We start from the raw sequence: 21546 nt of genomic DNA, 5'->3' as shown, positions 1-21546 counted from the left end.
TTATACTGAAGTCCCTATAGTCAATGTGAGATAATTTTCTCTAAATATACCATATTTTATCATACATAAGTTGTTTTTTTCCTTTTGTAGAAGAACTGGGGTTTAGGCCAGAGGTGCAGGAGGTATGCGGATTCACCAGAGACAGAGTGGGGAGCAAAACAGGCCGATCTACTGGATCTACCCACTCCTGAGGGGAACAGCAGGGAGACAGGAAAGGTCTGCTGTGCCCTTTGGGTCACTCCCTGCCTGGGGACCAAACTCAGGCAGTAGCAGTGATGGTGCTGAGACTTAACCTGTAGGCCACAGGGAGGCCCTTATAACCTGTCCGATGAATGCAGAAAGTTGTTTATTACTGTAGATTGTTTATATTGGCCAAAAACCAGGAGGCATCTCATTTCTATGGCCGTTAACACCTTTACAGACCTCAAGTGCAGCCAGGTGGTGCCTGTCTGGCCCTTTCTTCATAAGTTAATTCTGTATGTTCGCTAAATATTTGCCCATGCAGAGAAGTATATTTAGAAGAATTAAGAAGAATGCATTTTCAGAATAGGGTACATAATATATTCCTAATTTTGCAAAAGCATTTAACTCGTACCCCCTCCCCATCACATACATGTGAATATGTGTTTGTCACAATGTGAAGACAATGAAGGCAGAATTTACATGAGACTTAAAATTTTTTTTTTTAACCTCAGGGAATGAGAAAGATGATTTACTGTAGGTAATTTTTTTTTTTTTTAAAACATTTATTATGCTTACAGAACTGGGATACAGGCCAGAAGTGTGGTGGGCGAGAGGATTCACCAGAGACAGAGTGGGGAGCAGAACAGACAGACTGACAAGGTACACTGCTGAGGAGAGTGGTGGTCAGTCAGGAGAGGTCTGCTGTGCCTTGTGTGTCAGCTCCCTGGCTGGGGATCGAACTCGTGGTGCAGTGGCTTCACAGAGCTTCAGAATGCAGTGCTTTAACCTGTTGTGCCACCAGGGAGAGCCCAGATTTTGTTTTTAGGTGCAGTGAATTTGAGTTTAGGTGAAAGATTTGGACTGGAGTTGTCTCATAGCATGGTCTTTTTCTTCCTTACTGGACAGTATTTAGTTGAACCTCTGTTCTTACCCCTTTAATCATTTCTGCTTTGGGATAATTTCATTCAATTTTTGGTTGCAGTTCTGCAGATTCCCTTCCAAATCTTTGTCTCACCATTTTCTTAACACACTCAAAGTTCAAGGTCTGTAGCATGGCCATTAAGATATCTACTCAGACACCTCAAGCACCCTAAGCACCTTCCCTCCCAAATTCATTTGTTTTCTCCTTCTCTTTAAATACCAGCTGCAGAGCACCATATTGTTACCGAATCTTTTATATTCTCCATCTTCCACTTTAATTTTTCCATTCTAGAGATAGCAGTGCCTTTTCTGCTTTAGAAAACAGAAATCCCTCCTCTCGTGGAGTAGATATTTGAATTGATCCTTGGTGTTGCACAGGCCACTCTGGAGGGAAGGACAGCTCTTCGGGTGGAATGGTGTGAGTGAGGCACAGAGCTGCCAAAGCACGCAGTAGAGTTACTGAGTTTTCATTTGGCTTTGAGTTTGGAGATGAGACATTAGGCATTGAGCTGAGCACTTACGGATGTTAGATTTGTGGGGCCCCGACAAACTAGAAGTCTTGACCTTAAAGAGGAGATTTAATCATTTCAAAGAAGGGCAGGTGTGGCTGGAGAGGCGCTTGGGATAATTGATCTTGTTGGATGTGAGTCCTTAAAGGGCTGAACTGAGGAAGGAAGAATAAATTTTTTGATGATAATCCAGACCTGAGTCAACAGAAGCTTGACATTAATGAAAAGAGAATGCAGGAGGACTCTTGAAAGAGGAATCAAACACATTTGAGACAAAACGATTGGACGCGAAGGATGGAATAGTAAGGAGTTTTAGATTACTCTAGGCTTTTGAGCCTGCCGACGGAAAGTTAGTCAGCTGGCCAGTTATTGATGAGCTGGATGCCCAAGAGTAACAGTCAGCGGAAATGCCACATGGGTCATAAGAGAGAAAGGCCAAATCTGTAATTTGCAGCAGGATGGGGCTCCCGAGGGAGTGTGTAGAAATTTGTGGGCGAGCTTCCCTCTGCTGGTGTAATGATATGCCCACTTGCTGCTTGCCCTTTTTTATTCCCCATGATTTAGTTAGGGTTCCACCCAAAATGTTAGCAGAGAGCATCATTATACAGAAAAGGTTTAAGACAATGTCCAAATAGAATTTAGAGTTAAATAAACCATAGGCACACCAAGGTAAGCCAAAAGAAACTTCTGGGAGAATGCTTACTACATAGGAAGGAAATGACTGGGATATGACAATGCTGTGGTCATGGAGGAGAAAAGAGGAAATGGCTTAAGATCGGCAGGGTTGCCTGGTGGAAGTACAGCACCCAGAACCTGGTTTGAGTCCTGACCTGATGTAAAACAGTGCTGTTTTCTACTCGCCACAAGTCTCCTGGGATTTTGAGTTGAAAACATTTGGGTAGGGTGGGGTTTAAATGGCAGCAAGGCCTAACTTAGCTCATTTCAATACCTCACTGCACCCTTAGAAAGGATGATTAAGAAATCAGGCCTAGTTTCCATTCCAGCTAATCTATAATGCAGAGGCATCGTGTAAGACAATCCCTCCAGAACACATAAATGTATTAGAATTGCATGTATTTAAATTCAATTGGGAGGATCAATGTTGGGTGGGAATTCAGAAATAGTGTTTATAGTACTTAAGTGCTGACAACAGACATAACTCTTTACTGCTTTAACTCATAAGGCAGGACACTGTTCTGAGTATGTAGGTCTGTGTAGTTGATGACAATCTCTTGGATTAGTATTCTTAGGTTCTTAAGCATTTTCTAGAAAAATCTTTACATTAGGAAGTAATTTTCTGGAAATGATGTTGTAGCTCAAGGCATTGTTAAAATGACTGCTGCTTTTTCTTGTTTGTGCACTGTGGTTGTCTGACACTACCTAAAGGTCTTACAGGTGGACCTGAACAGGTTTCCCTGCCATTGTTCCTGAGATGTAGTTCAGGAATGCTGCTTGTGCCTGGCAGATTTGGCTACTCAACTCCTATATGGAGATGTGTGATGGCCTTGGAGGAGTAACTTAAAGGGGAAAAATAAAATCTGAGTCATTTTAGTATTTTTACAAATGTGCAGTAATGCACTTTTTTTTTTTTTATCTACATTTATTTATTTATTCATACAGAACTGGGGTACAGGCCAGAGATGCGGAGGGTGAGAGGATTCACCAGAGACAGAGTGGGGAGCAGAACAGGCAGATTGACGAAGTACACTGCTGAGGAGAGCAGCAGGCGGGCCAGGAGAGGTCTGCCACGCCATGTGGTCACCTCCGGGGCAGGCGGGAATCGAACTCATGCGGAAGTGGCTTTAGATTCTCAGTGCTGTGCTTTAACCCGCTGCGCCACCAGGGAGGGCCAGTGATGCACTTTTTAGTTGTGATTCACTTGCTTTACAAATTAACTGAGATTCAAACTCTGTTCACATTGTCAATTCAGAGCTATCTTCCAGTCGTTGGTCATTGTTCCATTGGAACATGAATAGGCTGAGTTTAAAGTGGTGGTAAAAATGTTCCTTCAAGATGTTTTGTATTATCAAAACAAAAAGGCCAAAACCCATTTGATAGTCTCCACTATCTTACTAGGCAGGTGGGTTCACATACTTTTTAAAAAGCAGGCTGAATCGATTGATGCTAACTAGGTCACAGGTGTGTTAACCTCCAGTGGGCTTTTACTGTGGTCTGACCATCACTACCTTGACAGATCATTTCCTTGGGGGGGGGAGGAGTGTGGTGGTGGTTATGGTAGTGTATAATTTAATTGAATGTAAAATGCATTGCTTGTAAGACTTCATATTATGTATTTCTGAGAAGGAAATATGTGAAGTAAAGGCTGGCACAGTTGTTTTTTAATTATTTAGAAATTTATTTTTTAAAGATTTATTTATTTATGCATACAAGAATTGGGGTACAGGCCAGAGGTGTGGGAGGTGAGAAGATTCACCAGAGACACTGGGGAGCAGAACAGGCTGATCTACTGAAATACACTGCTGAGGGGAGCAGCGGGGAGACAGGAGAGGTTTGCTGCATCCTGTGGGTCACTTCCTGGCCAGCTGGGGATTGAATTCATGCCACAGTGGCTTGGATAGCTTAATAGTCTTTAACCCCTGCACCCCCAGGGAGTCCCCTGTTAGAATTTTTATTTTACATATTTAAAAAAGTTCTTTAAATTACTTAGCAAATTATTTTTTTGTTATGTAGTACATAATCATGTGCACATATTAAAAGAAAAATAGAAATGACATAAAGTGGTTAAGATGCTTCTCAGATTCCACATATGCAGAGTGTGACTCTTCTAAATCTTTTTTTCACTTAGTACTGTAGACGTCTCCTCCCTCCTCCTCCTCCCCATTGTGTAGTGTCACATCACTAAGGGTATGTTGATGAAACATGTCTTAAGGGAGTATGCTCCTATATTTAAAATTCAGTGACTTGATTCTTACGAAGCTATTCAAACCCTCTCCCCCCTCTCCCACTAGTAAGTGACTGCAAGTAAGTGACCAGTGGACGTCTCAGCAGCAAAACACAAGTTTTGTTTGTAGCATTTTTTCCCTCTCAGATCTGTAAAGCACCTGCTGTCATTCCTCCAGTGAAGAAGAGTCAGCCACTTCACTAACATTCCACTGCTGTAATTGCTTTCCTTTTAATGTTTTTCATTTCAGTTTAGAATCATAATCTTTTTGAAGACATTTTTAGCTGAAGTTGAAGTCAGGTACACAATTGAAAGGACAGTGTGAGCGGCAGTGGCCAGGTTAACTGCAGACAGTGACATCCGACACAGCCCCGCTGAGCCATAGCAGCTGTGTAGGGGAGCATTGCTCCAAGGTGTGTTCTGATTGCAGAGATGTTAAAATGTGAAAAAAACATGTGTCTTATGATTTTGAGCCATCAGTGACTTAAGAAGTGGGGAGGGCACTAAGTTGATCTCAGCTTGAGTCTGGTGTGCATGCTTGTCTGATCAGAGTCACGTAAGAGCCTGGGAGTATCCCTGGAGCCATGTGGTCGACACAGCCAGATATACTTTCTGGGAGGAGGCCAGATTATGTACAGTAGCACACTTTCACTTCTCTGTGTTTCAGGGCAGTTTCTAGTTTATTGATTATAGATCATTTAAACAGAAAAAAAAAAAAAACCAGGGTGATACATGTATCTTGGAGTTATTTGCAGTGCATACATAATATTTACAGTATTTTTCTTTTTCTGAGCTCTTGTCCCCCAGCTTTTTTGAGATATAATTCACATCATATTATGCAAGTTTAGGTGTACAATGTGTTGTTTTGGTACATGTATTGTAATGTGACGCCCACAATAGCACCAACAGCCCTGTCTCATCATTTAACTACTATTTCTTTTTTGTGGTGAGGATATCTAAGATCTACTCTTTTAATAGCTCTCAGAAATTAGAACATAGTATTATTAGCTGTAATCACCACATTGGATAACATCCTCCAGAACTTGTTAATCTTAAAACTTGGAAGTTTGTACCCTTTGATCAACATCTGCCCATTTCCCCTTTTTTCTTTTTTCTCTGAGTTTGTCTTTTAGAGTCAACACATTTTGATTCATTTTCTTTCTCTGACTTATTTCATGTTAAATTATGATATTTTGAATTTGCCCCTGAAAATTCGTTAATAAAGTTCATTAGCTTATTATTTTAACTTGATGATCTAAGATTTTTTTTTTTAAAGATTTATTTATTTGTGCATACAGAACTGGGGTACAGGCCAGAGGCTCAGGGGCGGTGAGAGGCTTCACCTGAGACAGTGGGGAACAGAACAGGTAGATCGACAAAGTACACTGCTGAGGGGAGCAGCGGGTGGGTCAGGAGAGGTCTGCCGCACCATGTGGTCACCTCCGGAGCAGGCGGGAATCGAACTCATGCGGAAGCGGCTTTAGATTCTCAGTGCTGTGCTTTAACCCGCTGCGCCACCATGGAGGGCCTGATCTAAGATTTTTTAAAGAATCACTGTAGTTAAAGTGCTAAGCAGCAGTGTGGAAGTTCTAGCAGAACCCTTGAGATTGGTAATTGAGATTATTACTTTAAGGATCTTTGATTTCCACCTGGTGACAGGAGAATCACTGTGAAGGAGTAATAAAAAGGTAAATCTGGGGGCCTCTCTGGTGGCACGGTGGCACTATATGCTATCCCAGCCTGAGTTCAATCCCTGGCCAGGGAGTGACCCTCATGGCACATCAGACCTCTCCTGTCTTGCCCGCTGCTCACCTTAGCAGTGGATTTCAGTGTATTCAGTGTTCTGCTCCCCACTCTGTCTTCGGTGACTCCTCTTGTCCCCCACACATCTAGCCTACACCCCATTTCTTCTGTGTATCAACAAATCTCTGAAAAAACAATTGGTGCCCTTCATTTACTCCCTGTTGCAGGACGGTAAAGAAGAGCAATTTAATTTGTCCCCAGTGCATGCCCTGCTCCGGCCTATCTTACCAGCTTCGACATGATACCATGTCTTCTTCCCCAAGATAAGCCTGAAAGGATAGGAATGGGAATATCAGGGTGGATTTTTCCCAGTTCACTTTGACTTTTATGTTAGTATTAACAGGTGTTCACTTCTCATTCTGGTGACCAGTAGAGAGGAGCATAAGCAGGACACACTTGTACTTTGTGGGCTGGACTTCTGCATTTCATCTTGACTGACTAACTGTATGGAGATATTTTTTCTTTACAGGTTTCTCCACATACAAAAATCTGTTGTGAAAATACGGAAAAGAATGGCAGCGGAAACGCAGACACTGAACTTTGGGCCCGAATGGTGAGTTTTCAGAGTCTCCTCCTGTTCGAAACCGGGTGACTAGTAGTAGTGAAGTGCTGGTGCAGGTGCGGGGGGGTTTGTAAGTGCATGTTTCTGAGACTTTGCTCCATGTGGTGGGCTGAAAACTATGTAACTTGTCAAAAAATAAATTATATTTGCTTAATAACTGCATTCTGTATTATTTAAAAAATTGGTTAGGTAATGGAATTAAAACTAGCCACATTTCTGTCACCTTAGCAAATTATTGGCATTTTGTTTGAGCCTTTGTCTAGTTTTATATAATTGTAACATTTTTAATATATGTATGTTTTTTGCTACAGTGTTGTTTTGATCTCTATTCATAGTCTCATTTGAAATAATTTTTATTGGATTATTAATTGAATTTTATTGATGAGCTCAGCAGGGGGTCTACTGGCTATTATCAGTAACCCACTTAGGATTGGGTAACATTTGCCACAATACCAATTAATTGACATTTGAGTCTCTTACAGATGTGTTTGGACCCCGAATATGGAATTCTCATGGAATTTTGAGATCCATCACATTGTAGTGTGACTTACCCCCCCTACCTTTCCCCCCAAAGTTGGTGATTGAAGATCCTCTCATCAGTGGCATGAATAATGATAGTTGCTTTTTTTCATTCAGACCCTGAGCCAGAGGCAGTATAAAGTAGGAAAACTGGAATAGATGTCCCAAATATTCTCAGTTGTTCAGCTGGAGGTGGTTTGCTCATGATGCAGACTTCTGTAGTTGACTCCGATTTGAGTACTCTTAGTCACTTTCCTTATTCTTTGCACTTCTTCTTACATGTAGTGCCTAAATGTTCTTGGCCCTCATAGCTAGCAATTGGAGGCCCTGGAGAAATCAATTTGAAGCTCTAAGAACTGATGTGACTTCCTATACTTTGAGAATTTATTTTGGAAATGTTGACATAAGTAATGCTGTACCTGTCTTAGTTATTATTTTATAGTGAAATTTTTTCTTATCAGTGTTGCTAGAAAAATTAGAAATTATAAGTAAGCCAGAAGAAGATAAAGTCAGCAGAATTTCACCGACCATGACAACCACTGTAAATACATTGGTGTATCTTTCTAGGTGGTTTTATGTATGGCTATTTGTGTATATGTACATTTATTTTCACAAAAATGGGATCATACTGTACATGCAATTTTGTAACCCACTTTTAATAATTACATCAAAACATCTTTCTAAATAAATATTTTATAAAAATAATCTTAATGGTTTAGTGGTTGCGTTGTATGGATGTGACATCATTTATTTAATTAGTCTTACAGATGTAGCATATATAGGCAGTTCTCAGTTTTTTGTTATTATAAAAATTTACATTCTTGTAGCTGAATTTTTATTCATGTCTTACTAACTTTTCTCAGTGGACTTAAGTTCATGCAGTACACACTGTAACCATTTTGTTGGCAGCTTTTGTGCTTTATATGGAACTTGTAATTCTCTTTTGTATTTATTTATATGCCATTGTATCTTTTTCTTTGTAAAAGATGATTAAAGTCAGCAGCTAAATTCAGGAAGTTTTTCAAAACCCCAATATCTCTATATTAAGAGATAACAGAAAGAGGCAACCTCTAGGATTTAGCAGACCCAGAATAAAAACTCTGGTGATGTCTTAGAGTCAATATACCGTTAGCTTGATGCCCTGTACTGTGGGTTGACAAACGATGGCCTGTGGGCCTGTAAATTAGGTTTTTGTAAGTCAAGTTTTATTGCAACATAGCCACACCATTGTTTACAGATTATCTGGCTGCTTTCACACTACATAGCAGGGTTGAATAGTTATAACAGAGGACCTTGATTTTAAAGCTTAAAATATTTAACCCCCTCATCCTTTTTGTAAAATAGTATAGCTCTCTGCCCTAAGCCTCGGGTTCCCAAAGTAATTTCAGTGTATTCTTGACTTGGTTTATATGTCCTTCTCATTGGTACTCTGAAGTGCTGGTTAATGGTGTTTTGTTTGATCAGCCCAGCCAAGTGTTTTCATCAAATCTTGAATTGAGGTAACTTAAGCTACTGCTTAAATAGTAGCTTGCCCTGGGCCCCTCCCTGGTGGTGCAGCGGGTTAAAGCACAGCACTAAGAAGCTAAAGCCACTTCAGCATGAGTTCGATCCCCAGCCCTGGAGGTGACCCACATGGCGTGGCAGACCTCTCCTGACCCGCCTGCTGCTCCCCTCATCAGTGTACTTCATCAGTCGGCCTGTTCTTCTCCCCACTCTGTGTCTGGTGAATCCTCTCACTGCCCCTGCACCTCTGGCTGTACCCCAGTTCTGTATGCATAAATAAATAAATCTTTAAAAAAAATATAGTAGCTTGCCCTAATTGTTACCCAGCAGGCTTTAGAACTTAGATGCCTTCTGAAATGCCATGGAGGAGGAGTAGAGGTCTAAATAAGTCCATTGCCTTCTTTCTACCACCAGTGAAACCAAATTCCTTCTGGCAAAGGGAGTAAATGGAAGTCTCTAAGTAACTCAAGTAAGCCTGGGCTAGAAAGCTTCAATATGGACAGAGACTGTCTAACATTCATTGTGAAATTTGAAGCAAGGAGCCACTGTGTGTCTCCAGAGTAGCTGAGAATCAGAGTTCGGAGTGAATACATTGAATCAGTGTATACCATACAGAGACCATGCACTAACAGAGACCATGTACTATACTGTTCTGAACCATGTGGAACCTTAGTGATACTGTGTTCTAAATACTGTCATTTTTATAATGATGTAAAACCTCAGAGATAGATAAAATGAAGAGATGTATTTGTATTTGTGATCGTTGTGAAGGTGGGAGAACACTGGAAAGTGTGGTAGCAGTAGACTACGAATGACCCTAAGTATGGACTTAAGGTAGGTCTTTAGGCTCTGTAGGCCAGTTTATATCTAGAATACAGAAACGTGTCACATAATCACCGAACAGTATGATCATTTAGTGAAGAAGATAAGATTGGAACTCATTTGCCCGTACTAAGATGTACTGCCTTTGGCCTTTTCTGGCAGTTTGCATCTCTCCTACCTCTTCCTCCTATCTCCCTTCCATGCTCCACATTTCTCCTTAGTCTATGTTGAAATATAACGTGCAGAATATCCTTTATTACATGTACCCCACCCTGCAGCTCCCACTAGACTGTGCGCTCCGTTGAGGGCAGGTCCGCAGGCCTCTCCTGTGAGTAGTTTGTTCCCTGCTGTGTCTCCAGTGCCTGGCGCATACGGCACTCAATAAATACTTGTTAAATGAATGAGTGAATTGTTGGAAAGTAAAGTTGTTTCTAATGTTTTGCTATTATAAATGTGTATACACATCTTTGAATGATTTTGTTTGTATTACTCATTATTTGCTTTGGAATAATTTCTTGGAAATGGAATTATTAAACCAAAAGTTTCATCTGTAAGGCTTTGGGTGGTATATGGGTCGATTGACCACCGGAAAGATTATAGACACTTAATCTCCACCTCGCCTAATGTTTAGTTCATTCTTGATAGAACAGTACTATTTTAAGAAGAAAAAATTGTTCTAAATCTGGCAGAATTAGATATTTTAGAATCTCTTGATGTTAGGCCCAATAATAAAATAATTTATTCTTATCCCAGAAAACCTGGGTGGAGACAGTAGTGCAAAAGGAAAACAAGATGTAAGTTACTGTCACCCTGTGCCAGAGGTGCGTTGCTGCCGCCGTGGCTCCTGTGCTCCCACGTCTTCCTTGCTAGTGTTTGTGTACAGGCTTCACGGTCTTTAAAACAAACACATGCATTATATTTGTTTTATTTGGGGATTATTTTTTATTTTGAGGGTCAAAATCAGGTAAGAAGGGAGTTTATAGTGAGGGAATACTTGCAGGCCGTTACCTAGTTCTGTGGGGAAGGAGCCACGGAACAGTCTTGTAGTTTCTTCTGTTCCTGGTCTCCATGACCATAAGTTTTCCCCATGTCGCTCCTTGCAAAAGTGAGACATTTCTCTTTAGTCTAAGGCATTTTGTTATACCTGTGTTAAAGTAGATAGGACTCTGGTAGATCTCCTTATGTGAGTGTTTACCTTACTCTGAAAAGAACTGATCCACCTTGCTGCTGATTTGGCTAAACTTGTTGTTTAGCTTAGTATCGTAAACATAGGAAATGTTGATTGAATAAAGGCATTCAAGTGTTACCAGGGAAAGTGGGGTCAAGAGAATGCAAACCCCAGATTGCCTTGTTACTTCAGTGACCCTTGTGGGACTGTGGGGAAAATGAGATGAAGCTCTGGAGGGTGGAATGCATTAATAGTTGCAGTTTTCAGTAAGTGAAAGGTATCTATCTATATGACTTGTAGTAAATTAGATGCTAAGTAGGTGTACTTTGGAAAAGAATTTAAAATTTTGTTCAGGAAACACCCAGTCAGGACCTAAGTTCTGTGTTTTAGGTTAGGTTCTGAGACAAAAATAAAAGGACATGGTACCTACTTGTGAATTGTTCAGAGGTGAAGCTGACACTAAATAGTCACACTATAATGTTTCAAATTGTTCACATGAATTATGCATGCATGATTAATGCTGCCGCAGCGTACTACAGTGCTTAGTTCACACCTATACGCATTTTGTCCGTACTTTTTATAAAATTGAACTCCTGAGTCTTGCCCTTTTAAATTTCTTCTGAATACCACAGTATGACCATTTGCTCAAGCCAGAAGTCTTGGCATTAACCTGGAAATTTTCTGTTAGTATCCCTACCCACAGTCCATCAAATGTCATGCCAGCTCCATTGTTCATTTTTCTCTGTCTTCTCTGAGTTCAGCCCTGAACTCTGGAAGTGGTGGCTTCGTGAAGTTTCCTAGCTTCTGCTTTTAACTTCCTTCTGATTGTTTTCTCCACAGCAGCCAGAGTAATGATAAAATGTGAATTGTATCAAGAATTTTCATAAGTCTATTTGTGTAATTGTTGATTGGCCAGTTAGTATTATGAAGGATAGGTCAGTGCTTGTGTTTAGCTGAGGCACTGAGGAGCTTGATTTCTTTCTCCTTACCCTCATTCTTTCCAGTCTCCTCTCCTCATTCAGTCTCTCTTTCTCTTTTCTACTTAGCCTCTCTTCCACCCTCCATTGAAAAGGTCGAAAAAGCATTTCTGACCACAGAAAGGGTATGTGTAAAGACAAGAGGCCAAGAACCTGCAGATTACAATAGAGGGACCCCCACAGTGTGTGCCCCACAGAGTGTGAGAAAGATGAACTTGGAGATGGTGCTGCTAGGTTAAGATCATTTGGCTGATTTTCTTTATTTTTTCTCATTGTGTGCTGATGAAGATGAGAAATTGTGTAAGGAGCATTTTGTTCAGCTTTGCATTCTGTGGAGAATGGACCTAGTTCTATCACTTGTTAGATCACTTAGGATGTTGCAGCAGTTCAGGCAAGAGAGAAAAATAAATTAGTTGATCAGAAGGTGTTTTGAGAAGTTTAGCTTTTTTTTTTTAAAAAGATTTTATTTTATTTGTGCATACAGAACTGGGATACAGGCCAGAGATGTGGAGGGTGAGAGGATTCACCAGGGACAGAGTGGGGAGCAGAACAGGCAGATCAACGAAATACACTGCTGAGGGGAGCAGCGGGCGGGTCAGGAGAGGTCTGCCATGCCATGTGGTCACCTCCGGGGCAGGTGGGAATCGAACCCATGAGGAAGCGGCTTTAGATTCTCAGTGCTGTGCTTCAACCCGCTGCGCCACCAGGGAGGGCCGAGAAGTTTAGCTTTTAAAGTGACTGGTAGGAAATGGTAATTGGGTATGGGAGATTTAGAGTGTGAGGAGTAAAAATGGTTCCTTTACTTGTGCTCCTTACCTGCCTTTGGGAATGCAGTTGCTAAAGAGGGGTGGCTGGACAACTGGAGTTTCTAAGGTGTGTTACATTTGATGGTGTGTGAAAGCTGGACTCCAGGGAGGGCAGAGCTGGAATTGAAAATCATGAGTTTCCATAAGTGATCTTTGACTCTCGTGCCTTTACACATCTACACTGACATTCCAGGTTGATTTTATATGTACAAATTTGGATTTGGACAGCATTTTTTACATGTGAAGATCTGGGAGTATCATGGGGTTTTGCAGTTAACCTTAACTGTTACTGCTTGTAGGACTGGACCTCCTATGTTAAGCAGATCTTAATATGAACCTTAAGCTGAAAGCAGTTAAGGACAGAAAGACTTCGAAGGCTCTGGGAGTGTTGAGGTAATTGATGCACTTTGCTAGAACAGTGATGGTGGGGAGTGGCAAGCACAGGGATTTGAAGTCCTGCGAATTAAGGATGCGTGAAGATGCTTCTAAAAGAAAAATGAAAGATGAACAAAGCTAGTCTGGAGGGGGATGCTGGGTTCAAGAGTTTCAAACAAATCACTGTTGGATGTAGAGCCTGAATGGAAAGCGAGTAGGAAGGGATGGAATTTCTAGAAAGAAGGTTTATATGAAGCGGGACCCTAGAGGAGCTCAAGGTTACTGGTAGATTTTACAGAGCAATATTAACACAGGTGTTTACAGCTTTCTCAGATACCTGTAGGTGAAGCAAGATTTGTAGTATGATTTGTTGGTTATTGAGTAAAACACCACCCTGATGTTAATTCGGGCTGCCATTGTCTTAGGTGGAGTCGCTCAGCCTGCTTTGGCCTCTTAGACTAGCTGGAGGCGTCTTTAGATAGTATTTTCTAGCCCTGTTACTTTTAATAGATCCTGGACCTAGGAGAAGTGTTCAGTCCCGGACATCGGAAAGCCTTCCAGGGGATTCCACTGAAAGGCCTGTAAGAGTGGAGTGTGGATGTCTGGCCTTGAGCAGGGAAGGGTCTTGGTGAGACCAAGTGCCTTTTTGCCAAAAGAGCAAATGATTTTCACTTGAAAGAGCATTTAGGTGTGCCCTCTAGTGGTACAAACCAGCAAGTAGCAGATAATAGTTCAGTAAAAGGAAGGTTTTAAAATAATTTCTAATAAAGTGAGTATATTCAACACTGAATGTTTGGCAAAATAAATCTTGGCTATTTTAAATAATAATTTGAGACCTTATTATTGGGAAGGTATCGGTCTTTCTAGTTATACACTCCTAGGTTGAATCTTTGTTCTGCCTGCTGTGGCTATGGCCAAATTGTTTAACTCCTTAGCTGCATTTTTCTTATCTATATAATATTGGAGCTGTGAAGCTTAAGTGAGATTAAATGAGGTGATGGAAGTGTAAAATCCCCAGCCTCAGTTCTCAGTGGTTAGTGATTCCCTTTTTCAAGGAAGGCCCCAACTTTACACGAATTTGATGGAAAGTGGGTTCTCGGAAGGTCTTTCATTTCAGAGTGGATCACTTCCTGGGTGGACATTTAAAAAAACATATATATATATATATGTATATAAAGTATATATACATATATATATGTATATAAAGTAGTTTATTTTTACATCCTTTTGTGCCTTTTTCCATCTCACTTGTAATCCCCATGGGCTTCCCACCACCAGTTCATCACCGTAGTCTAGAGCACTGCCCCCCTCCCCTCCCCCCCCTGCCCCCCCCCCCCCCCCCCCCCTGCCATTTTTGATCCCATTCCCCATTCTGCCCCATAAATGTCTTTGGTACATAGTTGTTCATTATTATTTTCTCCCCTGGTCCTTTATACTCCTGTTATGAGTGAAACCATCTGGCATTTTTTTCTTTCTTTCTGGCTTATCTCACTGAGCATGTTCCCTTCCAGCTCCATCCATGTTGCTGCAAATGGCAAGTGTTTATCTTTTTTGATTGCTGAGTAATATCCTTGTTGTGTCTGTGTACCACATCTTTTTAATCCAGTTATCTACTTTTGGGCATTTGGGTTGATTCCATATATGCTGTTTTGTTACCTGGTGGTTTAACCTGTCACATAGGAGCGGAACTAAGTGATTTCTGAGTCCAAGAATAATTGGGAAAGAAACAGAGTCCGACCCAGTAGCACCATTTGTGATCTATATATACAGAAGAGAATCAAATTACCGACGAAATGGTTGATTCTAGCAAGAACCAGTTTTCAAGCTGAGCCTGGAACATTTTGATAGACTGATAGACGACTAGGCTTATGTCGGAAAGTACCCAGGAGCCAACCAGAGAGTCTCACATATCAAAGATGAGACATTTTGAGCATTTTAAAGTATTGTTCAGTGAGCTCAGTCGTTGGCTTTGAAATTCAGTAAATAAAAATAAAAACCACAGCTTTTCTTTCCTACATGAACTATGACAATAGCAAGTAAAAAGTGTAAGAGGGACGTCTCTCTTTGTAGAAGTTCTCTAGCTGATAAAGGAGGAATGACAGATAAAGCCACTTGGCCGTTGTCTGCACTGAGGGAGCTAAGCATTTGCCATCAGGCTGCTGGCCTCAGACCAGCTAGGAACGTGGGGTGCCTGTTGGAGTAACCACCATGGGAAAGTGAGCCTGCCAGACCTGAGTGGGCTCCGCAGTTAGTCACCAGCTTACTTGAAATGTAGAGAACAGAGAAATAGGTCAAGCTATATCATAGGGATAAAACCAGCAAAATCCATATTAAAAAAGCCATCTATAGAGATAACAGTCTGATGTATTTACAGACAGAGTTACTTTCCTTTAAAGATTTCCTCAAAAATCTTGAAAAAATTTACTTCAGAAAATCTGGAAAATCCAAAGGTTACCTTCAAAATAAGATCAAAGGAAGGTTCGGTGGATGGGGCAGGCTGGCCGTGGATTGTTGATTTGGAGACTGGGTGACTGGTACGTTGGTCATGTTCTTGGTACTGTTAACGTGTGTTCAGAATTGTGCCCAATGAAGTGGTACATGGAAAAGCTACGGAAGCATTACGGAACACCCGGTAGCTCTCAGCCTCGCGTCACGGACAATCCTTTTTCTGTGTCTACGTAGAGACACGTATTTATCACACATTTCCCTGCCATTTTGGGAAATGTGCGGGTGTTTGCTGTTGGGTTTTCCTGCTAATTTTAGATCTGCAGTTGCTGGTGTATTCCCCGCTTGTCTGCCATGGTGAGTTTGGGGGGTGTATTTCCTTGTTTCTGTTGGTGTTTCCTTGGGCTGCTCTGCTGAGGTAAAGGGCATGGCTCCCTTTTCCCCGGGACCTTTTGCTTTATAGAACTTGGAAAGTCCCCAGATACAATAAGCTACTTTTGTTACTGATAATGTTTCTCCACGTGTTGGATACAGTCCTGCAGTAGGACTTCACTCTTCTTGTGAGGTTCTCTTCCCCCCTTTTAAATAAAAACATTATACAATGAAGATTCCTCTTTCCCTGGTCCCATTTGCAGAGGTGGCTGCTCCTGTTAGCTCAGAGAATGTTTTTATTTTTGTCTTCTTAGCTGCAAATAAGCTCTCATGTTTTTTTCCTTACCTGACTGCATTTTTAAATTCTCTACACTGATTATTCATTGCATTTTAAAAAATGGTTTATGAAATATTACAGGCACACTAAGAGTTTGTAATATTTTTAGATGTTTGTAACAAGCATCCATACACTTAACCACCAAACGGAAGCCGTGAAACACTGCATGTATAATTACAGTGCCTTCATTCTCTTCCCTTCCCTGTACAGATGTACTGTATCCTGAATTCTGTTATTTGGCAATTCAGATTTGTTCTATGCTTTTGCTAGATTTTGTATGTTCTTAAACAGTGTAAGTGTAAGTCTATTTGCAGGTGTATGTATATATAAAAATACCTCTTTCGCTTCTTCAGTCTTTTGCTTTTTATTTCGTATGGTATACTTTGCCAGATATTTTATTAGCTATCACCAAGTCATTTTTTGAAATTGTTTCAATTTATAATCCCACAAATACTTCTTTTTCCATTATTATTTGTTCTTATCAACATTTGCAATAGACCGGTTTATTAAATTTTATTCTATAATGAATGTAAGGCGATACCATGCTTCTTTTACAAGACTGATTCATGTTTTGACTATTTAAGAGTTTATCAGAGAGATTCAATACAAAAAGCCCATACCCAACTTCCGTCCTACTAAAAAAAATGCGCAGATGGGCACACGAGGATGCAGGTGGCTTCTCTGGTGAACTCAGCCATTGTAGTCCCAGTGCCTACCCGTTTCAAGGCTTCTCATGTGAGGTAGTGGTGCCATTTTCTTGAGTCACCCGTTCCATTGTTGGTCTGTCGGCTTACTAGTTGGCATCTCCTTGCATTCATTGACCTTCCACTAGGTCGCCTCCCCGCAGCTACCATTTAATATCAGTGATGAGTTTTATGTCCATACATTTTTTTCAGCTTAGGGTGAACTTTGTCATGGTGTTGATTCTGTGAGCTCAAAGATGATTCCACATGAAATTTGAAGCCTGCCTCCAGTTATATATTACTTGTCTAATTTGGAAATGTGTCCCCTCCTCACCCTCCAGGCTTTGCAGGGATATGCCATGATGCCTTTTAAGTCTAGGAACACCACATGGTTATCGAGTAATCTCTTGATGAACTGATTTCTTAGTGTGCTATGAGAGGAATTTGCATTAAAGCTAGATTTTGATATGTTCAAATTTGTTTTTTAAAAAATATTGAAGCATTTTAGTTTCATAAAAATAAGTTGTCAAAGTGCCGGAATAATTGACCCCTCAATCTTCTATTCTGTGTCTTGTAGGCTCCGAGCTCTGTCTAGCGGTGGGAGCATTGCATCCCCCCCTCTTTCTCCAGCATTGCCGAAGTATAAATTGGCAGACTACCGTTATGGCAGAGAAGAAATGTTAGCACTTTTCCTTAAAGACAACAAGGTAAGAATGCAGAAAAGTTCAGTTTTATAAATGTGATTCAGGACCCTCCCTGGTGGTGCAGCGGGGTTGGAGTGCTGCACGGCGAAGCCAAGCCAAGCCGTGGCCGCTTTAGTGTGAGTTCGATCCCCACCCCGGAGGGGATGGCGCCGCAGACCTCTCCCTGCTGCTGCTCAGCAGTGCACTTTGTTGATCGGCCTGTTCTGCTTCTCACTCTGCTTCTGGTGAATCCTCTCGCCGCCCCTGCACCTCTGGCCTCTATCCCGTTTCTGTGTGCATAAATAAAATCTTAAACAAAATGTGATTCAGGGTATAAACTGTGTTGCATTAATACATGAAATGGTATGCTCTTGTACTCTGACCCTACCTTTTCCTGCCTTATGTTCCTGCTTTGAAACCTGCAGTGTTGTACTCTGTGTTTTTCAGAGAAGACGTGAGGTTTCATTACAGGAGTAGAAAGCATTTGGGAAACAGAGAGATAGTCAGTACTTAGACACAGCTAATTTTCTTACCTCTCTTCCTGTCTGCCCTATCCCATTTTGATGGTGAGGAAAATACTTTCTCTTTTCTCTGTTGTACCTTTTCTTACAGTTTCCTACTTAGAATTTAGGAGCAGGAAGAGGAATTGCTTCTATTCTTTCCCTTTTGAATTAAATCTAAAATTTTATTGGACAACAAATCTTAAATTGTGTACTTTAAATGATCAAAACATAAATAGTATACTTCTATTACCTGACAAGTTAGAAATTCTGTTCTCTAAATATTCCTTGTTACACTATTTTAATTAAAGTGAAATAACACTGCAGTGTAATGTTGTGCAAGTTTCTGGTTGCGTCACTGAGAAAGGATGAGTATTTGCAATGTTAGAGTCATTGCTGAAAGTCTAGTTTCATCCTGCACATTGTGCGCTGTCCTCTGTAACTGAACAGACTCATCTCTCCTTTCTGCTAACTGCTGTATGACTTAGTTCATGTGGTCAAAAAGTTTGTTTTATTTATTGTTTGCTTTCTCTGTATATCACATACGAATAAATTTTTTTAGATTTATTTATTTGCATACAGAGCTGGGGTACAAGCCAGAAGTGCAGGAGGGTGAGAGTCTCCACCAGAGACAGAGTGGGGAGCAGGACAGGCAGATCGACGAAGTACACTGCTGAGGGGAGAGCGGGCGGGTCAGGAGAGGTCTGATGTACCATGTGGTCATCTCCTGGACAGGTGGGGATCGACTAATGCGGAAGTGACTTTAACTTCTCAGTGCTGGGCTTTAACCCACTGCGCCACCAGGGAGGGCCCATACGAGTAAAATTTGCAATGTCATGCTGTAAATGGCAGGATGTCATCTTTAAGAGTAGCTTCTTTGTAGGGCACCGTTGTATTTGTGTGCCATCTTCTCACTCCATTGCTGAGTAATGGACACTTAGTGTGGTTCCAGTTTTGGCTATTGTAAATTAATGCTGCGGTAAATGTGGGGGTGCATGCATCTTATTGAATTAGTGTATCCCACTCAGAAGTGGTCTAGTTGGAATGTGGAATTTCTATTAATTTTTTAAAAGGAATCTCCATGTTGCTTTTCATAATATCTGTACCAGTTTACATTCTCAACAGTAGTGTGCAAAGATTCCTTTTCTTTCCACATCCACTCCATTGTTTGTTTCTTGACTTTTGGGCAGTAGCCATCCTCACAACTGTGAGGTGGTATAGCTCGCTTTTATTTGCATTCCTCTAATAAGAAATTAATAACTTTTCATAGTCCTTTTGGACGTATGTATGTCTTTGGAGAAGTCTATTGAGATCCTTTATCCATGTTTTGATTGGGTGGTTTGCTTTTTTAACCTACTGAGTTTTATGAGTTGTTTGTATATTTTGGATATCGGCCCCTTTTCAGAGGCGTGAGTGCACATAAACAGTTCAGCAAATGGTAAGCAGTAAACTTATTAAGTAGTAAATTCATTAATGGGTTGAAAAGATAGTTATGTACAAAACTATTTTCTGTGTGGTGTTAAATGTGGAAATTTAGACTCTGCCACTCTAAGAGCTGTTTGTCACATTTGTAAGTAGTGTATGATCGGAGGGTATGATTGGGATTCTTAACATTTGACCCCTGAGAAATAGGCTAGTACCACCATCCTGAATTGTGACTGAATAGACTTAACTCGTATTTATAACAACCAGCAGCAGATAAACAGAAGAGTGTTTTTCGCTTTTATTTTGGTCTCCTGTAATTTGAGGGATAGCGTTCAGCTCCTGGTCATGTGCTTGTTCTTGCAGATACCTTCAGACCTTCTGGATAAAGAATTTCTGCCTATCCTGCAGGAGGAGCCCCTGCCACCATTGGCTCTTGTGCCCTTTACAGAAGAAGAACAGGTTTGTGCCATGCAAAACCCTCATTGCTTCCCAGGGAGTCATAGAAATAGGCCTTTAGTGTTAGGCCCTGAGGAGCATCCTGCATGCCCACCTGTTGGCTTCTTTCTTATTCCTGGTGTGTGGGTCTCTCCCCCACTATGTCTGTTTTAGATGATCCTATCTTACATGGAGAAAATCTTAAAAGAGTTTACCAGAAATCTGCTAGCACTAATTCATGAATGTCTCAAAGTTGTAGGATAGAGGATTGGCACACAAAAATAAGTTTGTTTTTTTTTTTTTAAAGATTTATTTGTTTATGCGTACAGAACTCGCGTATAGGCCAGAGGTGCAGAGGGTGAAAGGACCCACCAAAGGCAGAGTGGGGAGCAGAACAGGCAGGTGTACTGGAAAACACTGCTGAGGGGAGCAGTGGGTGGGTCAGGAGAGGTCTGCCACACCATATGGGACATCCCCCTGGCCGGGGGTGAATTCATGCTGCAGTGGCTGTGATAACTTCATAGTGCTGTGTTTCAACCCATTGTGCCACCAGGGAGGGCTCCAGTTGTATTTTTATGTGTTAGCAATGGACACTCTAAAAAAGAAGTAAAGCCATTACATGACAGTAGCATCAAAAAATAAAATTATTTTTATATTTTAAAAGTAGGTTTTAAAGTATGTATTTTAAAATATATATTTTTTTAAGATTTATTTATTTGTGCATACAGAACTGGGGTACAGGCCAGAGGCTCAGGGGTGGCGAGAGGCTTCACCAGAGACAGATTGGGGAGCAGAACAGGCAGATCGACGAAGTACCTGCTGAGGGGAGCAGCGGGCGGGTCAGGAGAGGTCTGCCGCGCCATGGGGTCACCTCCAGGGCAGGCGGGGATCGAACTCATGCTGAAGTGGCTTTAGCTTCTCAGTGCTGCGCTTTAACCCGCTGCGCCACCAGGGAGGGCCAAAATATAATTATTTTTATTTTTAAAGATTTATTTTTTTTCATAGAAGAACTGGGCACAGGCCAGAGGTGTGGGGTGGGGTGGGGTGAGAGGATTCACCAGAGAGTGGGGAGCAGAACAGGCTTATCTACTGAAGTATATGTCTTTTATACTAAAAACGGAAAAACACTATAGAAAGAAATTGAAGAAAACCAGAACACATGGAAGGCGTCAGTGTCCCTTAAGTTTTGGAAGATTTAATATTGTTGAGCGATCTACAGTGAGAGCAATCAAAATCCTAGTGACTTTTGGGTAGAAATTTACAATGCTGAGTCCAAGGGAATGGCAAGGAATTGAATAATCAGAAAAATTTCAGGAAAGAACAAAGTTGGGGACATGTTTCTTAATATTAGAACTTAATTGATATCAAAGCTGTGGCAGAAGGATAGATAATGTGGGTTAGTGGATAGAAGCGGGAGTCCAGAAATAAAACCATGCTGTTGCTCCATGCTTCTTAATTGCTTTCTCAAGCTTCGGATGTCGCTGTATCTTGCTTCATTGCTGCCATCATTGCAGTATTTCATCTTTAGTTTTGCTACATTCAGTATTTTAATTTAAAACAAATACTCATGTTTTTGACATATTACATGGTTTAAAACATGAACATTTACAGCATAA

General features: G+C 41.0%; 1 protein-coding gene across 5 annotated transcripts in view; it reads left to right on the top strand.

Annotated features, from left to right (window-relative positions):
• The window catches only part of GIGYF2 (GRB10 interacting GYF protein 2), a 121516-nt gene that overhangs the window by 18396 nt on the left and 81574 nt on the right, over window positions 1-21546 (top strand). For all 5 annotated transcript variants that reach the window (XM_012727063.1, XM_012727073.1, XM_012727070.1 and 2 more), the window contains 3 exons: window positions 6788-6871; window positions 17465-17594; window positions 19859-19954. In XM_012727063.1, coding sequence (XP_012582517.1) covers window positions 6831-6871; window positions 17465-17594; window positions 19859-19954 — 267 coding nt within the window. In that variant the 5' untranslated portion in view covers window positions 6788-6830. The remainder of the gene's footprint in view (window positions 1-6787; window positions 6872-17464; window positions 17595-19858; window positions 19955-21546) is intronic.

This window comes from Condylura cristata, unplaced genomic scaffold (genome assembly GCF_000260355.1).
Source record: "Condylura cristata isolate star-nosed mole 26May11 unplaced genomic scaffold, ConCri1.0 scaffold00002, whole genome shotgun sequence".
Taxonomy (NCBI): Eukaryota; Metazoa; Chordata; class Mammalia; order Eulipotyphla; family Talpidae; genus Condylura; species Condylura cristata.
The sequence above is the reverse complement of the archived record's forward strand: the minus strand, read 5'-3'. Positions and strand labels throughout refer to the sequence as shown.